At 42.0% G+C, this 27,188-nt stretch overlaps 1 protein-coding gene across 2 annotated transcripts in view; it reads left to right on the forward strand.

Moving 5' to 3' along the window:
- RASGEF1B (RasGEF domain family member 1B) overlaps positions 1-27,188 on the forward strand; it is a 559,731-nt gene that overhangs the window by 393,145 nt on the left and 139,398 nt on the right. For both annotated transcript variants that reach the window (XM_058667162.1, XM_058667163.1), the window contains exon 4: positions 16,687-16,770. In XM_058667162.1, the coding sequence (XP_058523145.1) occupies positions 16,687-16,770 (84 nt within the window). The remainder of the gene's footprint in view (positions 1-16,686; positions 16,771-27,188) is intronic.

The raw sequence follows: 27,188 nt of genomic DNA on the forward strand, positions 1-27,188 counted from the left end.
GAATGCTCATACTAGTATTCTATGTAGTGGCTTCAAACTGAAAATACAGATGTCCATTAGCAGTGAAATTGATGACTTATAGTATGTCCATAGAACATAGTGCCAAGTGGTAGTAAAAATGATATATCACCAAGTACAGTGGCAACATGAATTTCATGATGGCAAAAAATAAAAATCCAAGAGAATATATTCTGTATGATGTTATTTTTTTATTATTTTTTTAAATTCAAGAATGAGAGGGTTAAAAAGGTAATGACTGGCAGAAGGTGTGAAATGGCTTCCACGTGGAGCAGGGAGTCTGGATTGGCCCCACTACTGAATGAGAAAGGACAGGCAGCTTCTGTCTTCATTGGCCTCAGAGTTCTGGGTAGCCCCAGACACTTTGCATTGAGATGTAATACATCCATTAAGGGCCACAAGGCAGACGTGGCTATATCCTGAAACACCTTGTCTTAGATTTTTTCCTTCCACAGTAAAATCTCAAATGAAAATACTGTTGACATATATTCTGTATCCGTAAAAAAAAAACTGCTGCACATTTAATTTTTTTAGGGATAGGAAGACAAACTGTTTATATTTTAGCTTGTAAGTCATGCTCATATACTTTCTTGCTTAGTGTATCACTTCAAGAATGAAAGCCAGTATCAAAAATGCCTCCATTACCAGATCTCTTCAAGAGGAATTATTCTTTAGAAACCGAAGACATGGTTAGGGACAATATAAGAAATAACAGAGGCAACTTTACTTCATGTTGGAGGAGTTAGAAAGAGATAAGCCTCAACTCCTCCAGGCCTTCTGAGACTAAATGCTCTACTCTTCAGTCTCACTGCAGATTGGATAATGGATCACACTTTCCAGTCAAGAAAATGAAGCAGCTGGTTTCATAAAAGCAAAATGAGCACACAGCAGATGCCTCCCTGCCCGTGTCCACCCAAGGAGCCACCTCTGGTCTTAACCTCTATCGTCAGGGCCAGTGCATCTAACCACAGGTCAATCGCTGCTTCCACAAAACACCATTTCTCTTCCTGACCACTATATATAGAACTGCATTTAAATACCTACAAGAATGTAGATTACATGGCATAGGGGTCCGCAAAGGAGGCAGTATTTTCAGGGACACTTGTGTATTTATTTTTTGCCCCATTAAACAGTACATTAAAATGGAGAGGGCTGATTTGGGTCATAAATCACTGTGGTATAGAAGATGTAATCAGAGAAGGTCAAACTACATTGATGGGGCACACATAGTATGGAGTGCCCCATGGCACCCTCCTCCCCATCCCAGTCACTGGTTACTTCTCTCTGCTCTGTTTCACACCAGGACTTTATTTCCAGAATTTATCAGTCATTTTCCCCTACTGTGAATTAAAACCAATGTGCCGTATCTCCCATGGTAATTTATACATTAAGCCTTTTGCTAATTACTAATCACAGAATGGATGTCTATTCCCTGCAAGAGAGAGTTCAGGTGTAGTGATCAATGGGCGGGGCGTCTTTAACCTTCACAGTTGAAATTGCCCTGCCTTTCTGCCCTCTGGGAGACTTATGCCTGTGGCTTATGGATCCATTTGGCGTATCATCTGCCAAACAACTCCGTTTGGTTTCTGCTAACACAAGACACTTCTAGCAAGACTAGTTAAGCTGTGTGCTATTTGGACATGTTATTCCAGTTATAGACTTGTTAGACATCTTAGAATATTGGTGGTAAAGCTTGTCACTTCAAGAAGAGGAGATTGGTGGAGGTATCTTACACATAGCTATGTCCAGGGATGTTTTCTCTCAGGGATTAGTGAAGGCTGAAATCCATAAGTCACTATAAAGACAATGTCAAAAGACCTGCCTGGGAAACAGGGAGAAGCCCTGCAAACATGTGAACTACAGCTCAGTCCCCTTTCCTTGCATAGTTGTGCTTGAGTATGAAGAATGCCTGGCTATTTTCATTTTTATTATCTCACCATTACATTAAACCTTGTATTAATAATGTGTTTCATTTTTGACAATGAATGTTTTGTCTAGTTAGTCTCAGAATCTACAACTTAGCTGACACCTAGAGTTCAAGCGTGTACAGATGCTTGGTCTACACAGAGCTCAAAACATTCCAGACAGATGTTTGAAATCTAGTTCTACTTTCTGTATCACTTGTATTTTGCCTGAACATCTGACTGGGGAGAGTGCTGCAATGTGTCAAGCATAGGTTAAATCAGAGTCCTCCATCGTTTTATCAAGGTATATTTACCAGTGGGTGCAAGTTATCACCTGATCTCATGCCACGAGAGTTTAGACAGATAAGCCAGTTATTAAAATACAACTGAATTTTGTCCAGTTTAATTTGTTTTTTGGGGAAGCAGGAAGCAATTGTGTTTTTACAATTGATACATAAAAATTCTTTGTACTTTGGTTAGACATGATGGCACAGTGGGTTAAGCTGCTATCTATGAAACCAACTCCCCATATAAGCATGGACTTGAGTTCTAGTTTCTCTATTTCCAGCCCAACTGCCTGTCATTGTGCCTGGGAAAGCAGCAAGGATAGGCCAAGTACTGGGATCCCTACAATCACATGGGAGAGCAGGATGGAATTCCAGTCTCCTGGCTTTGACCTGCTCCAGCCTCAGCTGTTGTGGCCATTTGGGTAGAAAATCGGTGAATGGAAGATTTTCTCTCTCTCTCTCTCTCTCTCTCTCTCTCTCTCTCTCTCTCTCTGATTGCATTACCTCTATAACATTGCCTTTCAAATAAATAAATCTCAAAAATTCAATGTATCTACAAGTAGCATAAGCTATTTCGATTCCTATATATGTGGTGCGACATTAAATAAGGGTAAATATATCTTTCATCTCAACCATGTATCATGTCTTTATAGTGAAAATATTCAAAATCCTTCCCTCTAGATTTTTTTTAGAAAACATATCCAGTATCTCTAGTCTCTCTGTTGTGCAAAAGAACACCAGGAATCCCATTCCCCCATTCCCAGGCTGCAGTAACACCTTTCTACTCTGAGCTCCCAAGGGATCAGTCAGTTTTTAGCTGCTGATTTTTAGTCAGTCAGTTTTTAGTGTTTTTAGCTGCTCCCCTTGGGCTTTGTGAGGGTCAGGCCTGCACTTGTGTATCTTAGCACACTGGCTTCATCAGTTGCAAGGGCCCTTTGTGCAAAACACAAGGAAAGCAATGCCATTCTACAGGCTCAAACGAAGTATTTCATTTATTGTACCGTCTCTCTCCATGTGTCACGGCATTTAAAAATTTTGTATTTGTTGTTCAAAGTACAGAAAATTAAACTTTAAATTAGTTCTGTGAACTTTATTGTTCTTCTTTATGTTGTGCAATGTCAGCTTTAAATGTACATAAAAAGGCAGAATCATTGGAGTTATACAGTTTATGTGCAGCTGTTTGCCCATGCATGTGCATTCCTTTCTTACCAGAATAGTGAACACATTGCATGGTTTTTATCCCACTCCTGATGCACACACTTTATACCCACACTATTGTGGGCTTGTAGATGAGTATGGAAGAACTGAAAGAAAAGAACTATAGAGCTTCCTGCTTTTTCTGCTACCTTCCATGTCATTGTTTTCAGCGTAAGTGGTTGACTGGTCAATAAGGAAGGTAGCATGAATATGAATTAGGTAAGAGGCTCCTTGGTTGTTTGCATTTCTTATAATACTTTTGCCTTCATGTTGCATTTAAAGCAAGGTCTGGTTCACATTCAAAGCTTGGCCTTTGGGGGCTGCCAGTGTCTTTGTTTATTCAGATACAGCCTTCACATACTCACCTCCCAACATATCATGATTCCCTTTGGAATATTGTATTCCGAGAACGCTACAACAGCTATGTTAGATGGAGTGGAGGGCAAGAGCAGATGTGCATGTGGTGTTTGTCTTCTCTGCTAGTATACACTCTCCACTGTCTCCTGGACTTCACTGCTGGCTTCCCTGCTGTCTAAGGCAAAATTTAAAGGTAAAATGAATAAGTATTTTAAGATGAAAGCAACCTAACCCTAAGCCAGATCCATGGCTCCTCTGAGGGCCTAGTTCCATCCTTATCATGGGTTGTTTACATGTAAATTTGGGCCTGATGAGACTACAGTAAAGGTGGTGAGTTACCAAAGTGTCCTACAGAAGAGTATCTGCTGTATTTATGTCTTGATCATTCACACCACCTGTGCCTGTCTTGTTCCCTTTGCTCTGGAACAAAAAGAGCACACCAAAGAGTAAGAGACAGTATCCCCAATTAATACTCATACTCAGGTTTCTCATGCCCTTGATGAACACCCTCCTGCTTCTAGACCCCTCTCTGACTCTAGAAGCTTCTCCATTCTGTTGTGCTTTTCTCTGATACCAGAAAGACACAATTCTAGAGGAAAATGCTGTGTTGCATTGTTGTGTGGTGTGACCGAGATCACTCCAGACAAGTCTAGAGTGTATTAAGGAATCTTTATTAACCAAGCTTGGTGATAACAGGGCCTACTAGAAATAGCAAATAACAAGTCCATATGGCAATCCAGTCTGAATCAAAGCCCTGAAAGGAAAAAATGGTCATTACCCTGAGGTACATCTGTTAAACTGAAGACCTATGTCCCAGCTTCCCCAGCAATATAAGTTATCCTGAGAGACATACAGAGAACAACCTGGACACACAAAGCTGCAGACATTCACTTTTCCCTGGCTTTTTTGCCCACATTCTATTACTGCTAGGTCTTACCTCTCCTGGAACTCTTGAAAGTGCACAAATTAGAAATACAAAGCATAAGATCTTTACTGCCCTGCCCAAGCAGTGAACAGAGGATGAGGAATACAGACATTCCGGGGCTACCTGTCCTTGGGAAATCAGACAGCAAGCAGGTATTGGGGAGGCCAAGAATCAGAATGCCAGAGCCATGGAAGCACACCACCAAGAGAGTGAGCTCCTCCCTATCATGGGCATTTATGGGCGCTTATGCGGGGAGTAGTTATGCATCAATGCAATGCTGCTTCCTCTCAGATTCCAGGTGATGATAGGTGAACATCACAGGTGGGCAGAAGGGACCATGTAGCTGGCGGGGGGGAATGGTTTCCAAGCTCATGACCCTGAACTAGCTGCCTACCCCCACAACAGCATCAAGTCAAGCTTCCACTTGAGATGCCAATATTAGAGCAGGTATTTGAATCCTGGTTGTTCCAATTCCAATCCAGTTACCTGTTAATGTGCCTCAGAAGGCAGTACAGGGTGGCCCAAATACTTGTGTCCGTTATCCACATAGGAGACCCAGATTTTTTACTTCAGCCTGGCCCAGACCCAGTTGTATGGGCATTTGGAAAATGAATTAGAGGTGAAAGAGTTTCTCTGTCTGCCCACACACATCATTTGGTCTCTTTCTCCCTCTTCTTTCCTACCACTTCTGTCATTGTACCTTTTAAATAAAGATTTAAAAAAAAAGATGTAATTTCAGTTTAACATAGATCTCATTAGAGATAGAAGATGGATGGGAGCAACATTGTGGCACAGCAAATTAAACCACTGCTTGCAGTGCAGGCATCCCATGTGAGTGCTGATTCAAATTCTGACTCCTGCACTTCTGATCCAACGCCCTGCTGATGCATCTGGCAAAGCAGCAGAGGATGGCATGAACGCTTGGGTCCTTGCCACTCACACAGGTGACCCAGATGGAGGCCCAGGCTGTTTGCTTCAGCTTGACCGAGGCTTGAGTCATTGCAGATATGTGAGGAGTGAACCCAATGGGTAGAAAACCTGTCTTTATCTCGCATTGTAACTCTGTCTTTCAAATAAATAAATCTTTAAAAAAGAAGAAGGAGGAAGCGATGGGGTGGGGGAAGTGGAGGAGGATGAGGAAGCACTGTGCCAAGTCATGTAAAGGAAAATATATCATTCTGTGATTCTCTGGAATGACAAGTATACATCAGTTCTCCTAAATGTGGCACTGTGTGTATCCCCAAATGCCACTATCTTGTTGAGCTTCCAGGATCCTGCCAAGTTTCTGGGCTTTTAATTTCCCACTCTTCTAGAACATTCTTCATCCAACACTAACCTATTTCTTGTTGAGCATATGCCTAGTCCAGATATTTCCTTGCTATCCATGTGTTTGTGATCATCGCAGATCTTCCCACCTCTCCAGTGTCTCCTGCAGCCTTTGACCTCAGTCAACTTGCAGTTACTCAAATACATTTGCCCCCTGCCTGCAAAACCCTGCCTTTTCTTTGTATGGCCCTTTCTTGTCTTTCAAGGATTGTCTTAAGAATTTATTAGTTCATTTATTTAGCTATTCATTGACTTACTGAAGAAGTATTTGGAAAAAAAAATGTATGTGGTGGTGGTGGGTGCCTGTGAAATGTCAAATGCTGTGCCAGATTTCAGGGATATACTAATGGACAACAACAGAGAAGATTTTGGTCTTTGAGGAGCTCAAAGTCTTGGAAAGAGAAATAATATATGTTTTCCTCTTAAAAGTCATACAAGTGTTTGTATCAGAACATGCCCTGATCAACTGCAGTTATTATTGAGATCATCATAGAGAAATACTTTGTGGGGCAGGAGTCTAGAACAATGAGGATATTACTCAGGGGAAATGACATTGGAACTGCCCACTGAAGGGAAAACAGGAGCCACAGAGAAAGAGGAGTGAGCAGCATGGCATTGAGGACAGGAGAGATTTTCTGGAAGAGAGAAGAACACGAGCAAAAGTTCTGTGACAGTAGAGTCAGTATACTAAAACAAGAGGGGAAGTGTTCCAGTGTGAAGTGCCAAGAGACCTGACCTGAAAGGGCTCAAAGACCCAGAGGAAATTTCAGTCTGCATCTAAGGTTAGCGGGAAACCTCTGAAGTATTTGATTAAAGGGGAGGAGACTAGCATGAGAGGATCACAATTAAATGTTTTCTTCCAAAAACTTCTCAGATGGGAGCTGGCATTGTGAAACCACCACTTGGGACACCCACATCCCGTATCAGAGGACCAGTCCTGGATACTCTGCTTCCAATTCAGCTTCCAGCTGATTCTCCCAGGAGGCAGCAGATGATGTCCCAAATACTTGAGTCTGTACCCCACCACATGAGAGTACCAGACAGATTTTCTGGTTCCTGACCTCAGCCTAGCCCAGCTTGGTATGTTGCAGGCATCTCAGGAGTGAACCAATTGATGGCATCTCTGTATGTGTGACTCTTAACATCTTTCTGTATCCCTCCCTATCTCATTCATATATATATATATATATATATAATATGTAATATATATTTATTTATTTATATCCTGGTCCCTCACCTCCACCCTTTAAATGTCATTCCCCTTTCTTATAATCCTGTAGAAACAGCGTACGCCTTATCGCTTTTTGGCCTAAGATCAAGTGAAACAATGTACTTCTTCTCTCCACTTCTTTCCTTCTCAGGGTCTTACAGTCATCAATCTTGTCTCAACATCTACTTCCAACCATGTGTCAGTTCTGACTATTTTAATCGCCCCCTGCTTCTTAAGCCTTCCCTAGACTTCCTGCCACTTTGTTAGTCTCGCCATCCAGGCATTACCTTATCTTCCCTGGTTACTGCAACAGCCGCCCCATGTTTCCTGGTTTACATTCCTTTCTGTCCTCCAGTCTGCTCACCCCTTAATCCATTCAAGCACTGCCATGAAAGAAACCATGTAGTCCCTACGTGTCTTTCCTGAGCCATCTCTCACCATCCCTGTTTCAGGGCTCACACAATCCCACACCTCTTCTCTTATGCTCATAGTATGGCTTTTTCCTCATCCACCATAAACTTCTTTTCCTGTCCCCAGACTCTCCTTCTCCACCTGCTGTGTTTGGACGTGGTTTCGTTGTGTGGAACTTAGTTCCTTCGGTAGCAGGGATGAGCTGAAAGTTTAAATGAAGAGCCACTGGGTGGTGGCTGACTTTTGGAAAGGATGGGTGCTGATTTCTCGGAGTGGATTTGGTCTTCATGTGTGGATTGTTGAAGGGCAACTTCAGGCCCCTCACAGCTTCCAGCCTTGTGGGAATTCTGCCTCTTGCAGGTGTTCCTACACTGATGCCAACACCATATTGGGATTTAGCCAGAGGGTCCTTGATGAGCAGCCAGTGAAGACCCCTGTCCTTGGGCCTCCAAAGCTGTGAGCAAAATTAACCTCTTTACTTTTTAAAAGTGCTCAGCCTCAAGTACTTCTTTACAGTAGCACAAACTGGACTAAGATGTCTCTCTACTCCACACCCTTCTTTGTCTGCCTTTTATTTCCCCCTTTTAGCTCATGTACTACTTCCTTCTGGAAGCCTCTCAACTCTAGGCAGCTTCTCTCCTGGGTGGGTTGCCAGGTTCCTCCTTTTGTTCCACTGCACTTTCTGCCTGCCTCTATCTTTGATATTTATTGCTCCTTTTATACAGTTTTTATCTCTGTGTGTGTGTGTGTGTGTGTGTGTGTGTGTGTGTGTGTGTGTGATTAGACTTGGAGAATGTTCCTTGAGGGTAGAACAGCATTTTGTTCACTTCAATATCCATGGTGCCTGTTCAGTATTGGGGTCCAGAACTCAGTGCAATTACATTTGTACGTCTGCTGTGTCGTTGGTCACATGACTCCTTCTGCTGCATTCATTTGGAAACTTACCTTCCCTGTGCTAATGTCCTAGTTGAGAGCTCTTCCACCAATACCAAGTCTCTCTTGGGCTAGGATACATTGTATTCATTTTCTTGGGTTCCACAATAAAATACTGTATTTAAGTGGTCCTATGCAACAGGACTGTTTCTCTCAGTTCTGGAGGTTACTAGTCCACAAAGTACAGCCAGAGTTTGTTCTGTCCAAGGACACACTCTTTGGCTTCTACCTGGTTGTGATTTCCCTGTCTTCGCAGTCACTCTTCTGTGACTATCTACGTCCCAATTGTCTCTTCTTTAAAAAGAATGTTTAACAGAAACACAGAGACAAGTAGAGAAAGTTCCCATTGGTTGATTCATTCCTCAAATGCCTGCAACAGTTTTGGGCTATACTAGGCCAAAGCGAGGAATCTGGACTCCATCTGGATCTCCCATGTGGATTGCAGTGACTTGAGCCATCACTGCTGTCTCGTAGGATGTGAGTTAGTAGGACGCGGAGTTAGGAGCAAGAGCCAGAAATCAAAATTCAGGACCTCTGACATAGCCATGGGCATCTTAACTAACAGGTCAAATACCCATTCCTAATCTCTTCTCGGAAGAACACAAGTCAGTGTGGGTTAGGTTCCACTCTAATGACCTCATTTTAAACCCAATTCCTCTCTAATAATCCCATCTCCAAATATAGTTGTATTTGGAGGAACTGAGGATTAGGACTTCAATATAAGAATTTTGGAGGACAGAATTCAGTCCATTACATGCTTGTTACCCATAAGTACACTTCCTAAAAATGTTGGAGCGCCCATCTGCGGAGGTGCCCATAATAGACGCCTGGCCCCTTCCAGTGTAGAAATCACTGTTACAGACTTAGATGGGGGTCCCTTAGAACTTATATTTCTGTGATCATTTTGAATATGAAGTTGACCTCCAGTGACCTATGAGAACTAAACACAATGATTTTTTCTGCTGTGTGATATTTATCACATCAAAGTAGATGACTTTGCAATTTCATTTCCCTCCTTGCCATTCCTGAACTCCCAAAGAATATCAAGTTCATATCGAATAAGTGAATATACTGTTACATGATGTAACACACAAATCTTGTTTGTGACATTCCCATTAGATATCTATTTTGTACAGATCTCATTTGACATGGATCAGAGATTATTGGTTGTTTACAGATATATTGCATTTCTGAACTGATTTAGAAGCTCATCATGTACTGTGTATTTTGTGGCTGAAAAAATGGAACTCCAAAGAGATTCCATATCAAATTAAGTGTCAAGGCCAGTTTCAACCCACCTCTTCAGTCTGGAAAGCCAGTGTACTCTCCACTGTGTCATGGTTATTTTACTTACAAAGATCTTATAGGCAGACAAACTTAGTTTATAAGCTTTTACTTATTTTATGCACTTACATAGGAATATTTTAAAAATATTTAAGGTGAAGGAATTGTAGCTAAGATAAGCCAGCACTTAATAAACTTGCCTCTTATTTTGGAGTGGTGGTTTGAGGTCTTGCTGCTAATGTGTCCTGGGAGGCAGCAGGTAATGGCTGAAATGATTGGGTCCTTGCCATCCATGTGGGGGGTCTAGATGGAGTTCCAGGCTCATGGCTTCGGCATGGCCCAGCCCTCGCTTTTGGGGCCATTTGGAAAGTAAACTCGTGAACAGAGTCAATATCTTCTTCTCTCTCTTTTTGTATCTCTCTTTTCTCTATCTTTCTCTCTCTCTTGCTCTCTTTCTCACTTTCTTTCCCTGCCCTTTAGGTAGATGAAAAATACCTAATTAATAAATATTTAATTTATAACATAAAAGTGTCAAGTGCTGAAAATATACATGCTCAATTAAACTTATTTGATAAATGACATATCCCTTTTTCTAGTTTTTACACTTTAATAATTGTAACTATTATTTAAACATTTTATAAACTTCTACATTACTTATAAACACATATTTCACATAGAAATTATGAAGTTCGCACAGAGCTGAGTTACAATATTTGGATAAGAATTTACTCTTGGCGATAGTGGAGGAAATGTATATTTTAAAGTATAACAGAGAATCATAAGCACTTGCCATTTTACTCAGAAAACAACACCAAGAAGGAAAAACAATACAACATCTTTAGTAACATGTAAAATAGCAGCAGCCTGAATGCCAATTGCTCTGCTGAGCTGGGATAAACCTATGATATTTATGTCATCTGATTTTTATATTTGAAGAAACTGAGGCTAAGCAAGATTCAATAGCTTCCTCAGGGTCTCATATCTATGAAGTGGCAAAACAAGAAGTGGATCCCATGTTTCTGATTCCACGTTCATTGCTTTACTGTGATACAGCTAAAGACATTACAAGATAGACATGGTCAGCATCCCCTTATTGAAAGCTGGGGCGGGGTCTGGTGTGGAAGTCTAGGGGCTAAGGTCCTTGTCTTACATTCACCAGGATCCCACATGGGTACTGGTTGATATTCTGGCTGCTCCGTTTCCCATCCAGCTCCCTGCTAATATCCTGGGAAAGCCTTGGGACCCTGCACCCACATGGGAGACCTGGAAGAAGCTCCTGGCTCCTGGCTTCGGATCAGCTCAGCTCTGGCCATTATGACCACCTGGGGAGGAACTAGCCAACCGAAGATCTTTCTCTTTGTCCTTATATCTGTAAATCTACATTTCCAACAAAAATAAGTAAGCATTTTGGAAGAAAGCAAGAAAGCAAGCAAGTAAGCTGGGGCATATTGAATGCAGGTGGTTAAAGCCAGTGAAATCCTAAAGAGGGCCTTGTTCATTAGGCGTAAGTTACTAAACTTCTGTGGCCCACCAGAATGTCTTCAATTATAAATATGAGATGAATTGTGGCATTTTCCTTATGAGTTCAATGAGTTTTTAAGATTTATTTATTTATTTATTTGAAAGGCAGAAGAATTGCAGAAAGAGAGGGAGAGAGAAATCCTTCACTTGCTGATTCACTACCCAAATGGCTACAACAGTAGAGAATGGGCCAGGCCAAAGCCTAGACCTCCACCTGGATCTTCCAAATGGATAGAAGAGGCCCGAGTACCTCTAGGTCATCTTCTGTTACCTTCCCAGGCACATTAATAGGGAGCTGTAGTCAAAGTTTAACTGCCCAGATTCCAGTTGGCTCTCATATGAGATACTGGCATCTTAGGTTGTGATGTAACTCACTACAACATAATGCAGGTCCTAGGTTTGCTGTAGGGGTATATGTGTATGTGTAATCATATATATATACATGTTATGCTTACCAATTATAGCCATGTAAACCAGTGCAGTCCTTTCAAAAAAGTAATAGTTACATAGTAAATAATAAGAGCCTTTGGTTCAGAAATCCTATCCTGGGAATATATTGTAAAGAATTGGACCTGGCACAATGGTTCAGTGGTTAAATATTTACCTTGCAAGCACCAGGATCCCATATGGGAACCAGTTCATGTCCCAGTTCCTCTAGCTCCCTACTTATGGCCTGAGAAAGCAGCAAAAGATTTACCAAAGCCCTGGGAACCTGCACCCCTGTGGCAGACCCAGAAGAAGCTCCTGGCTCCTGGGTTTGGATCAACTCAGCTCCAGCCATTGTGGTTACTTATGGAGTGAACCAGTCGATGGGAGATCTTTCTGTCTCTCCTTCTCGCCATAAATCTGATCTGCCTTTCCAATAAAAATCTTTAAAAAGAAAGAAATGATGCAAAAGACAAGAAAGAATCATTGTAGGAAAATTGAAATAACAAAAAATATTTATTTAGCTACCCAGTTAATGGAACAGTGTGTCATTACTAAATAGTATCAATCCAAAGGCTATAAGGACGCAGAAAACATGCAATATGAAATGCTTGTTGTACACCAGACCATGATATAAAGTTGATAACCTCACTAACACACCTGCATCTGGGCAAAGCTTGCAGGAACCCTGGAGCCCCGTGAGTGTGGTGAAGGCTTCCTTCTTTCAGGAGTCCCAGTAACAGGGACTGCTTGGACTGTGCTTGCTAAAGTGTTCGTTGTAACAGCAGCCTTGTGGCAGGTGCAGATGGTACTGAAATTGCAGACTATGGATAGGAAGGTAAACATGCAAAGGGCATTTCGGAAATCAGCTTGTAAGACAGCCAGGAAAGGGACATTTAAATGCAAAACGTTCGCAATGCTTTCCAAGGCCATAATGGGTCCCCAGGGAGGTGCAGCAGCATGCGTAAGCAGGTCGGGCTCTGACGGGATCCAGCTTAGAAAACTCAGACACCAGGATGCTTGTGCGTGTCCTCTCCCCCAGCACCCCCTCCGCTCCACTAGTCTGTGATAGCAGCCTGAGAGGAAGGAAGAAAGCATTGCAGTAGGCGCAATTGACTGAAGTTGGCCAAAACTCTATTTGGGTGTGGAAAATGGGAGGAAGTCTGGTCAAGTGTGAGTGAGTCAACACGTAATCGTTCTCCACCCAGTTCTCCTCCCTTCCCAAGGCCACCTCGCCTCTGTCTGCCTGACCCTCTGAGGAAGCAACTCCAGCTGGAGTGGGCGGGGTGAGCTCAGATCAATGCTGAGTGGGCTTCAGCAGCCAGGCTGGGGGCAAGAAGGAGCAGGAGCCAGGGCAGGGGTGATGAGGAGCTTGATCCCATTGTTGTTTCAAGATTTTTCTCCTTTCTCGGTTCCCACTGAGTGCTTGAAACATCACAGTAGCCTGAGTATCATGGGTGCCAGAAACAGTCATGGCTTTGAGCAGTGTCGAGAGCAAGTGAAGTGCTTTGTGATTGATCTTAAGGAGCACACTCCACCTGCATGCAGGGTGCGGGTCTTTATGCTCCTGACAAGCAATGAGTGACAAGGTGAGGCTGCACCAAAGAATGGCAGTCTCCATGGTAGAATCTGCTTGCATGTCAAAATACATTTTAGGGTTCCTAGGCTTGAAATGGGTGGGGGGGTGGCAAGGGAAGAGTGGTGGGCAGCTGATGAGCTTCACAGCTGTATTTTACATGGAGTGGAGATGCATTCCTTGCTTCTGTGTTACTAGGTCCTTTAAGAGGCTGGGGATACATACTGAAGCAAGTAACATTTAGTGCAATCCTGCTATGGGCCTCTGTATCTTTACCTTTGTTCTGGTTTCTAGCACCCACAGAGTGAAGAATTCAAAGCACAGACATCAATACAGTGCGCACGTGAAAATAGGGGGTTTTTTTTTGAAAGGGATGAAGATTGAATATACCTTTCCATGTGAGGGTGGCCCACTCAATATTGAATAGCTCAGAGAGAGGGCCAGATCTCCTAATGTGGTCAAGAGTGAAAGAAAGGCTCCTCCCATGTTATCTATCTCTTTTATGAGCTACAGGGTGGTACCGAAATTTAATATAATAGTGGGGTGGAGTTCAGCATGTGCGAGGCTTTCTGGGGTTTTCATGATGCCTCCACGTGGAGTGTGGCTTCCATGTGGTCATTTCCTCCCTGGTTTGGAATGAGACACAGGTGCATTGTGGGAAAATGGATGTGTTAAACTGACAGGTAAGGGGACAGAGTTATAATATAGGGATAGCAGAATTGTCAGCTCATCTGTCCCTAGCCAGGTCCTTACTGGGTTCCCCTAAACCTTGCCCACAGCTCAACGATCTAACTGAGCATGCCAGGGGATCCCCCACCCCATCTTCTCTTCTTAGAAAATCTATGTCCTTTAGATTCTCTTGCACCAGGAGTTGCTCTTATATTTCAGTTGCCAGGGTAAAACCTGAAGGTATCATTACATACAATTTGGGGTCTGTACAACTTTTGTACAACTCTCTTCAGGAGTTCCATCAAAGAGACGCAGGACCAGAACCAGTTACTTTGGGAAGGAGATGGGCGGGGGGCAATGATTGTTGCAGAGATCTGAAGGGGAAAGCTGATTTGCTCAGACTCAACAGTGGTTCTCAAATTGTCACGTTGCCTCTCCCTGATCCTTGTCCATCTCAAGCACCCACATCCCCACATTCTTCAATTGGGGAGTTGAAGGTTGGACAGTGGCAAAGGCCTGCTGCCCAGCCACTGAGCCACCTCAACAACAGAAGCCTGGGGGAAAGCCTCAAAGGAAAGCAGGGAATAGGCAAAGCAACATGCTTTGTAATAGTATCCATAGACCCACCGCTACTTTGTGTTTTGCCTGTGAACCAAGTTATTGCAGAAATTTCCTTTCATGTGTGGCCCAGAATCATAACATCCTTTCTGACCAAACAAATAATTTATAGGCAAGAAATCTTTGTTTTGCTGCTGCTGGGTTGTTGTAGTGCTAAGTATACCCAAGGCAAATGCGTCAAGGGAATGCATGGTCTAAAGAAAATCAGGCTGCGCAATACCCAAAGAAAGCTAGTTGCACGCTGCCATGGCAACCGGGCCAGCCTTAGACAGAAGGGCAGAGTTCTGCAGATTCATCCACTGCGTCCGCAGATTGACTCCCTCAAAGCAGAATCATGTTTCCTGGCCAACGCTGAGACTGAAGATGCTGTCTGCAGTTGATCTATTTTGGCCTTTTCCCTGGTGCCATTCAATGTCTTTTTTTATCTCTTGAAGGTAGAAGTTGGTAAAGGTATCCTTTGGAACTTTCATCTGTGCATTCATTAATATGGTTGGGACCTGTGCCAGTGGGGCTTGATGGTAATTACACTTTGATGGCTGGAACATGACCTGTGAAATGAGTTTCTGGTCTCTGTTTAACTCTTCATGGGCAGAAATCCACATCTCTCAGAATCTCACCACAGCCTCTGTTTGGACCCTGAGAGAAAGTCAGAGCTTGGGCTGGCCCCTCGGGATCTATGTTTGGCCATTCTAGGCCACAGATTTCTGTGCAATTAGTCTCAAAATACCCTGTGAGAAGAGTGTAAATAACACAAACCACACTCACAGGCAGGGCCACCCTGGTGGAGAGTACAAGTAATTTGCCCAGGGTGAGGAGGGGTAAGATAATTAGGAACAGCAGGGTAAAGATTCCAGAGGGCACGCTCCATTCCTTTGCCGAGACCATGGGGAGAAATCTTCCTTTTCTTCAAGAAACACAGCCAATTACTGGGCAGTGGGAGGTGGGGATGGGTCCACACTTGCTGATTCATTATTAAAGTTCGTTTTTATTTTATGGGGTGTGTTGGCAGACGCAGTTACAATTTTTTTCTCACAATATCTCATCTAACAGGACTGAGTAAAGAGAATGGGAAATGTATGGGGTGACAAATCGGGGCTGGATCCAGTGGGGGTATTTTGGAAATCAGTAAAGTCATAAAATGATTGAATTTATGAAAGGGAAGTATACTGTAATGAAAAAAGGGGGAGGGTTCCTCCATTGTGTAAGACCTGCACTAGACTGCAGAGGATTCAAGATAACTAAGATCGAAGTTCTGTCCTTGCTGGCTCACACTCCCCACGAAAAGTGATAGGCTCCTAATGGGAGTGCTAGATGGGGCTCTGGGAGGGGAAAATTTATTGTGACTCTAATCAGAAATACAGGAAGGTCATGGACTCTTTCCCAAGGAGATTGAGTTGGGGTTTATAGTGCAGGTAGGAATTCAAAAGCAGATATTGAGGAAAGGATATTTTAGGAAAGTGGAGGAGAAGCAACAAAGGTATTAACTGGAGACATTTCATCATGAACATGTTGACCAATAAGGCCAGAGGTTTCGGGTTGGCTGAATGACCAAATCAAGCTAAAACAATTATGACTTTTTGGGGGAAGTTTGCAATAAGCTGTGAAGATCATTAGAGATTTCCTCATAATGAAGCAAAGATTTGAAAGCCAGAAGTTTACATGTGGTCATTGTTTTTATGCCACGAGATTTTAGTAAAGTTATTTTTTAAAATGGATTGCTTTGTGCTAATCTATATTCTAAGGAAGATGGCTTAACAGATAAAGATGAAAATATTCTGAGTTTCTATCAACAGATATGTAGGAATTCTTTCAAAATTGCATAAATGGTTTTGTCATATGTCCTTGTACAAAGTTAAATGAGTCTTCACAAGCTGCAAACTGGAGAGGTTGCACAAAGAGGCTGACTCAGGTGTTTCAGTGACAGCCCTTCTGGTTAAGTGCTTGAGGCAGCAGGCAAGGAGCTCCAGGCAGCTGCAAAGGCAGCCACATCCCTGCAACCACTTTCTCTGTTTTCTCTCTTGTAGGAACAGCCATGGAAGCCTTCTGTGTACAGCAGCCTGACTCCAGCCTGCTTTATGAGCCCACTGAATGAGAAGCAAACAGGCAAAGTAAGAATGGCTGCTTCATGTTGGCCAGTAGGATTTGGGCACATTGGATGTGTCTTTTCGTATCTAGTTCTTTGAGTGAAAATATCAAATTGATCTCCAAAAAGTAACTGACAAATTCCTAAATGTGAACTATTTGAATTGTTCCAGGGATTCTTATGTGAGGCAAAATATTGAGTTTGGGACATGTTCATCTGAGATTCCTTAATCTTAACCACCTGCCTCTGTGTCTTTCCCAATGACTTCCTCTTCCTCTCCCTTCAGTCTTTGCATTTGTCTCCTCTTGGGCTCCCCTTCCCCTTCCTATCAGAGCATTCTAGAAGGAAAGTGATGCTTTTGCTTAGTGGCATCTTAGTGTAAAATGGAGATTACATATAATACTTCTGAGCAACTTCACTGTTGAACATGGTAACAGCACCTGCTTCATGGGACTGTCACAAGTAGGAAAAATTTAATATGAATCTACAGAGGAACATTATTTCAGCTTATTTCCACTACTATATAACCAAACAACTTGATGAGTTATGAACACAATAAATACATAGAAAATTTAAAAATAGGGTCAGAGAAAACAAATACCCAATCTGCTTAAGATGATATATTTCAGGAAGAGAAACAGAATTCAGCCCAATGGCTCCTGAAGTCTTTCAAGGCCAGCCCAGCAGAAGGACCATTGTTTCTTGCTACTTCAGTGCATCCCTGGATCAAGAACAGTCCGATATCTCTGTAGAGACATAGCCACTGCTGAGAAAGTCCAAACAGAACTTTTAATAAGGCCTTTCTCTTTAACTTATCTACAAGAGGGTCTTCAAGAAATCCATAGAAAATGAACGTTACACACTGTGCCTAGATTTTGATAATTTTTTGCCCCAGGATACACTTGTCTTTTAATAACATTTTTTCACAAACTTTTTGAAGTGCCCTTGCCTGTGGGCACAAGTAATGTTTTGAAAAGGAAATGAGTCTATGTTCATAGCTAGTTCTTGGTAGATTTGTCTTCGCTGTAAATCCTGCCCAGGCAGCTGTATGCTGGGTGTGAAATCCTGGGTGAAGCAGAAGCCTTCGCCCTGTGCTGTCCACAGGGCTGATGTGTTGCAGGCGCAGCTGGGGAACAACCCGAGTTTCTTGGGACGATGCTTTTGTGCTTTATGCTCAGACAAGTCTGCACATCCTCTCTGCTGACTTCAGTTCAAAGTGAGGAGGGTATCATTCGGTACCATGATAATGAATAAAACATGCCCTGGGTATCACAAAATGTATTGGCCACTGTCCCATAATTCACTACCTTGCCCCTGCCATTGTCCCCGGCAACCCAGCATATTTTGCGTTTGTTTACATGGGCTGTAAGTAGACAACCACTTTGTCATGGGGATGGAGAGAAAGCATTTCAAAGGCTGAGGTCAGAAGTCAGCATACCCCTGGAGGGAGAGTCTTGTGACTCAATTTCATTTCAATCCGATAGGTGGTCCTGAGTTTACTCAGTGGTTTCCTAATCCTGATGAGGAGCAGAAACAGCTGCTTTCAAAGGTGAAGGGGTAATGTTTAGAATACTTTCCCTAGAGGTGATGTGAAGTGACAGCAATATGGCTGCTCCTGAGTTAGGAAGGGCATTTTTTCTGTGACTCTGGGGTCTTCCTGCCCAATCGGGGCACAATAAGCAGGGAGGGCATCTGTGCAGTGCCACCAGGACTGACTGAAGCTGACTAGAATTACTTCCATCGCATACTGTATCTCACTTTTCTCATAATCCTTCTTTCTGAACCTCATGTCTTTGCTAGAAATTATTCTTATGAATTCATTGTGCAATCGGCTCTAATACCCATCTGCCTGGATGAAGAAATGACAATGAAAATATAAGCAAAGTCAGTCTTCAGTTAAAGGGATTGGTGGAAAGCAGTAAGTTTGGGAGTTATGTAGCACTTAGCAATTAATCTGTCCAAACCAAACTCTCCCCTTCTCTGGATCCTATGGGATTTCTGACTTGTAATCCAAGTTGAATTAGGGTCTAGTACTTCCTTGCTTGGTAGAAGAGAGTCTTACAAAAACTTCTGTTAGGAAACAGAAGATGCCAAGGCAAGTTCAAAGCACAAAAAAAGAGATTATTTTGAGGTCGACTCTAGTCTTATAACTGGATAAATTAAACTATGATTCTTTCCCTTAATGGTTGTGACTAGAGAGTAAACAGGAATAGAGGAGAGATCCCCTTGGAACAGTAGAGGGCAAACCAAATCAATTACTTTGGAAACAGGAATGGAATTCTAAAATATGAGGATCCACCCCCAGATAAAACAGGAGCTGTGTTTTTGTTTTACATAATTGGAGTCAGCGTCTTTTGAGTGGAACTTACAAATTTATGTAAATAAGAATGCAAATGCTAAAAATATGTGTCTTGGGATTTCCTGGGGATAACCTGGCAGCTTTGACTTCCTCTCCTTTGCAGCTGTCACATTTTGTGTTGTGAAAGCTGCAGCTAAATTTACCCTCATCAAATCCTACAGAGTTCAAACCAGAGGACTTTTCTTCGACATTTCTGGGAGAGCCTCTGGGGGCCAGTTCAGACAGAGCATGTTCATATTGTTGGTGGGAAACATGTTATGCCCACGAGGCTGCACAGGCTTATAGTAAATGCAAGAAGGATTTCAGGATTTCAGTAAATCAATGAGAGAGTCAAGGTGGACTATAAAAAGAGAATCAGTGATGATGGAGACAAAAGCAATGATTTGGAGAGATAGATAACATCACAGGATGATGTAAGGTTCGAGTAGCAAGCTCTCTCACCAGAGTCTCATGTGTGCCACTGGCAATGCATTGTGAAAACCATAGTGAGTCCAAACAACCCAGTAACATGCTGTGAACTCAGCAAATGGCACAGAACTCTCCAGAAGCTCAAGCACAAACAGCTGTTTTGGTTTAGGCGTTGTCTGTGACCACGAGGATGGCCACCTACCTTTCTCAAGAGAATTTAGGTGAGAAGTAAACTTGTCCTTGATCCAAAGAAATATAACTTGAATTTGACTAGAAGGAACTGGAGAGAAAACCACTTTGCAGGAAGACAGTGTTATTCCATGGAAGGGCAGCTAAGAACGTAAATAAAACTCCCTAGGCCTTCCGTATTGCTGAGCAAATGGAAGGGAAGCTGAAGGAGCCAGGTGGAAGTCCCTGGATAAACAACAGATAAAAAGAAAGGAACTGGTGAATTTAGAATCAGCAAAATGTGGAGTTGTTTTATTTCAAAGTTGGGAGACTGCTGTGGGAAGAAAGAATAGATGTCCGTTTTACTACTGGTCAAATTTTCTCATCAGAGGAAGGTTAGCAAGCATTTTAAATTTGTCTTCTCAACCATGGCCCTTTTGAAATCATCAGACACAGTGCATGACTGCTTCTGGATGGGCAGCACCAGTTCTCCAAGTGTAGACTTGAAACTTAGTATTCATCATTTAAGACTCTCAATGACCCAAGGAAAAGGAAAAGCCAACCCCAAACTAGTTTGTGGCCTACTTCTCCTCAATAAGATAAGAATTCTTACAAAATAAGCCATTGTGATTTCCATGATTGTAGATAAATATAGTATTTAGAATTTTTTGAGTTTGTGACACATGGATTGAGCTAGATCCTTCTCGGTAACGTTAGCTTATGGTTATCAAGGCAAAGGGTATTAAGCCAAGAATATTTCTTCATGACTTTTTGTGGCAAAATTAAGGAAACATGCAGGTTAAAGGATTTGTTTTGTTCTAGAATATTAGATGCTGTGGTTAGACATATGCTCAGTCCGCTAAAGAGTAGATTTCTTGACCTCTCTTGCAGTTATATACAGTTACAATGGCATGTGAGTAGAAACAGCACATGCAATTTGTAGAACTTGACCTTCATAGGAAAGTCCTGCTGCACTTGCTGAGTGGAATACAGACATAGTAGCAGCAACTAGAATGGAATTGCCTGAGAGGATGGAAAAAACAGCATTGCGAAGTTGGGATCTTTGTAAAATTCTCAGCTGCTTGTGCTATAATTTGTATTGCCTAAGGCCGAAATGAACCTCTAACTAGTTGATAGCACTACTGTTTGGGCTATTTTTACTGTTGCAGTACTACAATGATATTTGGGTGCACAATTGCACAAATATATATATGTGTGTGTGTGTGTGTGTATATATATGTATATATATATATATATATATATATAGAGAGAGAGAGAGAGAGAGAGAGAGAGAGAGAGAGGTGGTTTTTCTGTCGAGTGAGAAGTTATTTAGAATACAGCAAAGGTAAAAGAGAGAGCCTGGAATAATAAATAACCATTAAAGGAATGCAAATATTGGCCACCTGATATCCACCTCCCATACTTATCCTTTGTCAGAAATCAGAGATGAAATAACTACTTTCTGATTCTGAGAACCAAGCAATTAGCAAAACTGTGCTGCAGAGAATGCTTTCTTTGAATTCTGCAGTAGCAACCCTGAGTGTCTAGTTGCAAAGAAATTATCCTTAGAATTGCAGCAAAAAAACTGTATACTGAGAATATCCATACTCAACGATGGCAATGGAGCCTAAAGACTGCTGAATGACACTTCTATTGCTACCCATTGCATGGAGGAAGTGCTGTTAGTTAAGAAACATTCACAAATACTGTCTATTCTGTATTGGGCATCCTGTTCTTATCACTCATCATTGGAAGGGTGTTAAGATTCCCTGGGACAAACATCTTGGGCTCCCACATAGGCTATAATTCACCTGCATAAATAAATTGTTAACTGACACTTCATTCTAGATCCATTCCTTTATGTAATATTAAGTAACATTATTTTGACATAATTAACTCTCTGAAAGGTAAAGTGTCACCACTATCACATACTAGGGTTTATGTCAGTTTACTTTGTCAAATTGCTTAATTGGGACATGCACAGAATAAGTGAGCAGTACTGGTCTATTGCTTGTGAAATGAATGCAGCACTTCAGTTTGCTATTCAGTCAGGTATATTAATCTTCTTATCTTTGCTCATAATGATTGGTAAAGCAATATTCTGCTAGAGACTGACTATATTTAAGGAGAAAGAACTGTTTTTAAAGATTCATTTATTGGGCCTAACACAATGTCTCAGTGGCTAAATCCTCACCTTGCAAGTGTCAAGATCCCATATGAGTGCCAGTTCATGTCTGGCTGCTCCACTTCCCTTCCTGCTCCCTGCTGGGAAAGCAGTATAGGGTTCCCTAAAGCCTTGGAATCCTGAGGGGTTCCTGGCTCCTGGCATCTGGCTTTGGATCAGCTCAGCTCTGGCCATTACAGCCACTTGGAGTATGAACCAGTGGATTGAAGATCTTTTTCTCTGTCTCTCCTCTCTGTAAATCTGCCTTTCCAATAAAAAATGTTTAAAAAGATTCATTTATTTATTTCAAAGGCAAAATTACAGACGGAGACATAGAGACTGAGTGGGTTGGGGGAGAGAGAGAGAGAGAGAGAGAGAGAGAGAGAGAGAGAGAGAGAAAGAGAGAGAGAGAGAGAAATTCCCTCCCCCATACCAGCAAAAGCCCAGGCTGGGCAGACCAAAACCAGGTGTTGGACCTCTTACCCAGGTCTTCCATGTTGGAGGCAGGAACTCCGGTACTTGGCCACCACCTGCTGCCTACTCACGGATGTTAGTGGCAATCTGGACCAGAATCAGAGTAGCTGGGTCTTCAAACAGCACTCAGAATAGTAACTCAACCTGCTGTGACACAATACCTGCCCAAGAAGAAAGATTTAAAGTAAAAATCATTAGTACTGTTCTGTGAATATTAACTAGTCAGAGGTGGAAGTAACATTCCTGTATACTGGAAATTTGGATTCCTGGCTCTTTACTACCACCCAAACACAACCTATACTAAAATTTACTACATCAGTCTCTTCCATAGGCATTCAGCTGGGCAAAAAGTGCAGCCTTGCACAAAAGCCAGACGTCTATCCAACCTGACATTCCTAACAGGCAAGACAGCTGTATAAATAAGCTTGATAGGCTCACATGAGTTGTCATAAAATTGAATAAATATGCTTAAATCAATGGCAGTCCAATTTATACCCACTCTGTAGCATCAAAAGGTTCAATGCTGGCTCAGAAAACCATGGAAAATGAGTGTGAACAATTAATATGTACAGAATGTGTCTGTTAGATTTATGAAATTAATTTCAAAGCACGTTGATTCTTTCTATACTATAAAATGGGGAGTGAAAAACATGACAACCAAATATCTTTTTTGCTCTTCTGATCTGACTTTATGACTTATCCATAAAGGTTAACATACACAGTACAACATGTGAAGACTAAATGCACGCATGCAGACATACGCACACATGACACACTATCCCACATAATGTGCTGCTCTCAAAGAACATGAAGTTACATGTGTATGACAGAACCACTACTTAGTTCTTGTCACAGTGTGCTGGTATTTTCCCTTCAACGCTGCCACAATTCCTGTCACAGAAGCTAGCTGAAAAATATCAATTGGAACTTCTGATGAGAAAACGCTAAATAGACTGCCTGATACCTTGTTGAGGTGAAAAGAAAATTTAATTTGCATCACCTGTGAGTAGGGAAAAAACCTGGGGCCCAGGACTATCCTAGAATGCTTATACTCTTTTTTCCACATAGATCAGGAAAAAAAAAATCAGGCTCTGTGAAATTGCACTCACAAATTATCAGCAGAATTCATGCTGCTTTGCTGCTTTCCTCAAGAAGAAAGCCAAAAGCAGCACTTCTTAGAAATCCTGCCTTCTGCACTAAAAGCGAGCCAGTGTGCAGACATTGCACGTCTACCATGTGTGCGGCATACAGCAAGAATCGGGAGAGCTAACTTTGAGGACTTTGTGATAATCTATGTTCACAGCAGCATCTTGTTTAAATCATTTCACAGATGATGTTTAGAAGATAAACCACTTGTTCAAGATCACAGAGCTAATAAGTGGTGGAATTGGCATTCAGAGCCAGGCATGCTGACTCAATCATCTTTTATTTACCCACCTGCTACAGAGAAAATACACACACACACATATTTATTTTGGACAATCTTTTTCCCTGTTCCTACTTGAACTGTAATCAAAATTTCCTGAAAGGATGCAGGTGGATGCCAAAAAATTTATGACCTGGCTTATGTTATAGGTCACTCTGGCCACAGCTAACTAACCTGAGATTTCCATTTTCCGCAGAAGGCCTTGGTTATAAATAGCAGTGCTGCACACATGGGAAATAATGTGCAAGCATACAGTGTTGGGCTGACCCTTCAGAGGCAGTGGCTTGACAAAGAACTGGAAAGGGGCCATGAGCTGGAAGGGTGTTACCCCCGAGGTGACTCAGATAAAAATCACCTTCAGAAGCTGCTTCATATATTTAGGTGTCCCGGTTTATCCGCTCTGAAACAAGGAGGCTTAGTGCTCACCTAATACATGAGGGTAAGCCTTTAATTTTAATAACTTGAATGCTATCCACCAGGAATCAATGTTGTAGTATTAAATAGCCTGAAAGTTCAGTTTACTCAAAGAATCACAATAAAGTCAGGGGTGGAGCTGAAATCACCACTCACCACTAATGCCTTATTAAGGTTTTGCATTTGGGCAGCTTGGATGCCTGTTAAAATAAATGAGTATGAATGAGGTGAGCAGAGAGCAAATCCTATAAAAGTTTATGGTCTGAAGAGTAGGGAGGTAATTAGGGTGCCACTGAACTCCCCAATTGTGTCTCAGATTTTAAAGGTCATTTCCTGTGTTTCACAAGAGATGAGGAATTACATTTGGGTCCCCATAGAACAGTGCTCGTACCATTATGAACGTTTATTCCTGCACACCTCATTTTAAGCTTGGTTGATTGCATGGCTGTCTTTTGCACTGGCTTGTAATCTCCTAGACTGGGGGCCTGGGGTAGGGCAGGATTGTGCTTTATTCATTATGTGTGTACCTAAAGCACCAAGCTCATTCCTTCTACATAGTAGCTGCTTGTTCTGGAAAAGTGGGAGGAGAAAAAGAAAAAGGGAAGAAATCCTCATCTTGAAGAATTTGGGGTTCATGTACCGCATTTCATTAAGTGTGTTTGGAAACCTTTCCAGCAAATTATTTAGTGAAAAACTTGAGCTTTACTTCCAAAGACAGCTGCTTAGAAAATGACTTCTCAATACATTTGCAAAAGTCAGAAAGCACGATTATATAAAAGGACTTTTCAAGGGACTCAAAGGTAGGAGACATGAGGTTGGGATTATAACAATATAAGGAATGCAGAATGAGAGAGGACTACTGTTCTGATACTTTGTGGAACGGAAGCTTTTACTCATCTTCCATGCACTGGTGGACAGGATCTAGCCAAATTTAGTAGGAAAGCCCTGACTATCAAAGCCAAAAAATCCATTTCAGTTCTCTAAGTTGGTCTCTGCAGCATGGGAATCAGTTAAGCTGTTTTGAAAAGTTGTTTCTCTCTTATATTTTGGGAAAGCCCACTGTTCTATTTTATATAACCTTCTTGGTCTCTTTTACAATACCTCAGTAGTACTTCTTGATTTATGTCCCATCACTGTTGGAATGAGCTAAACACTGGCTGAATGTCCATTAAGAAACAGACACTGAGCACCCCCCATACGTGAATCACACAGTAATCAAGGACAATCCAGTGTAATTTATAACAGCTATAATACTTATTATTGTAAAAATTGCCATTGTTAGATGACTTGATACCAAATGTGAATGAAGTTATTTAGAGCAGTTTTTCATTTAATCATTTTGTCATTGAAGGCTAAAGGATAAGCAACTTAAGATCACAGAGCTAATAAATTCCATTGATTCCTTTTAAAACTAAACTAGTTAGCATCCCTTTTTAAAAAAGATTTGTTTCTTTTTATTGCAAAATCAGATATACAGAGAGGAGGAGAGACAGAGAGGAAGATCATCTGTCAATGGTTCACTCCCCAAGGCTGCAATGGCGGAGCCGCACCAATCCAAGGCCAGGAGCCTGGAGCCTCCTCCAGGTCCCCCATGTGTGTGCAGGGTCCCAAAGCTTTGGGACATCCTCAACTGCTTTCCCGGGCCACAAGCCGGGAGCTGGATGGGAGGTGGGGCTGCCGGGATTAGAACTGACACCCATATCGGATCCTGTTGTGTTCAAGGCAAGGACTTTAGCTGCTAGGATACTTTGCCAGGGCCTAGTTAGCATCTCTTTCCTTTCTGTTTGTTCTGGTCTTCCCTCATTGGATCGCCCTGCTTTCTACACAGCAGTTCAGGTCATCCATACTTTTTCTCTCTTTTGTCCATTTAGTCAGCTACCAAATTGAAATGATCCAAAAGCTTAAATATCTTTCCCCAATATGATTGCTCTACGGCCCTCAATGTCATTTATCTGGATATTGGACACAAATTATGGATATGACCAATTGTAGTTTACTAAGAGGTGGGATGGCTTCCCACTGGCTACTGATAGAGCTTAAATCTGTCTGAACAGCAAGAGTAAAATGAATGCTTGTGACATGTTGGCCCTTCTAGTCCATCCTCACAGCCCATTTCTTCCAAAGCTGCCTACAACTCTACAGCACAACTTTGCCCCATTCTCCATTCTTTGGGGTCTTCTGTCCAGCAGGCCCTGAGACCACCGAGGAGTGAGGCAACAGCATTCCTCTGCAGCAGAAACATTGGAGACAAACTGGTGGTGAAGGATGTCCATTAATTTGAGAGAAGTCACAAGCTTATATAGGGTAGGAAAAGGGGGCAAGTGGAAAGCTATCCCAACAGGACTTCCACCCAACAACAACACTGTGACTGGCTAACAGATATGTCTATCTCTCTGGACTCTCCAGTGAAGTTAAAGTTCAGGAAACACAGCAAACTGTCTCAGGGAAGACTTGTAACCTGCCAAAAACCAGGATGAATATAACAGTCCATGATTTTCCTTTTATTCTTTCCTGCTTAATTCTTTCCAACTGTTTTTTCAAAATCTGGCTTAAAAATCACATCCACCCCCGCCTTTTTTTTTCCAACTATAGTCTCTGTTCAGTCCCTTGCATTTACTTCTACTGTAACACTGATCTCCCTTGGTTGAAAATGTTTCCTTGTGTTTCTAGCTCCTCATAGTCATGGGACACATTTTACTCAATGTGTAGCACACACTAGGAGTGGCAGTGTCAAGAAATCCCATTTAAGTCTGTGAATAGCTTCTGTATTCTTTTTACCATGTGTCTGGAATTCAGAATTCATTCGGACCGGAAATTCTGAAGTCCTCTCTCAGTTTATACATTTTAGAATTCTCTTGGTCAGAGTAGCAGTTTCACAACTTTCTATAATGAGGAAAGCAAAACACTTCTTTTCGTCACAGATGATTAATGCCTATTATTACATTGGATCTCATTGTAGGGAAAGGAATGATTTTTATCAGTTGGGGACTGTAAAGATAGGCACCTTGGCCAATATGAATTCCTCTCCAT

This window comes from Ochotona princeps, chromosome 7, assembly GCF_030435755.1.
Source record: "Ochotona princeps isolate mOchPri1 chromosome 7, mOchPri1.hap1, whole genome shotgun sequence".
Classification (NCBI taxonomy): Eukaryota; Metazoa; Chordata; class Mammalia; order Lagomorpha; family Ochotonidae; genus Ochotona; species Ochotona princeps.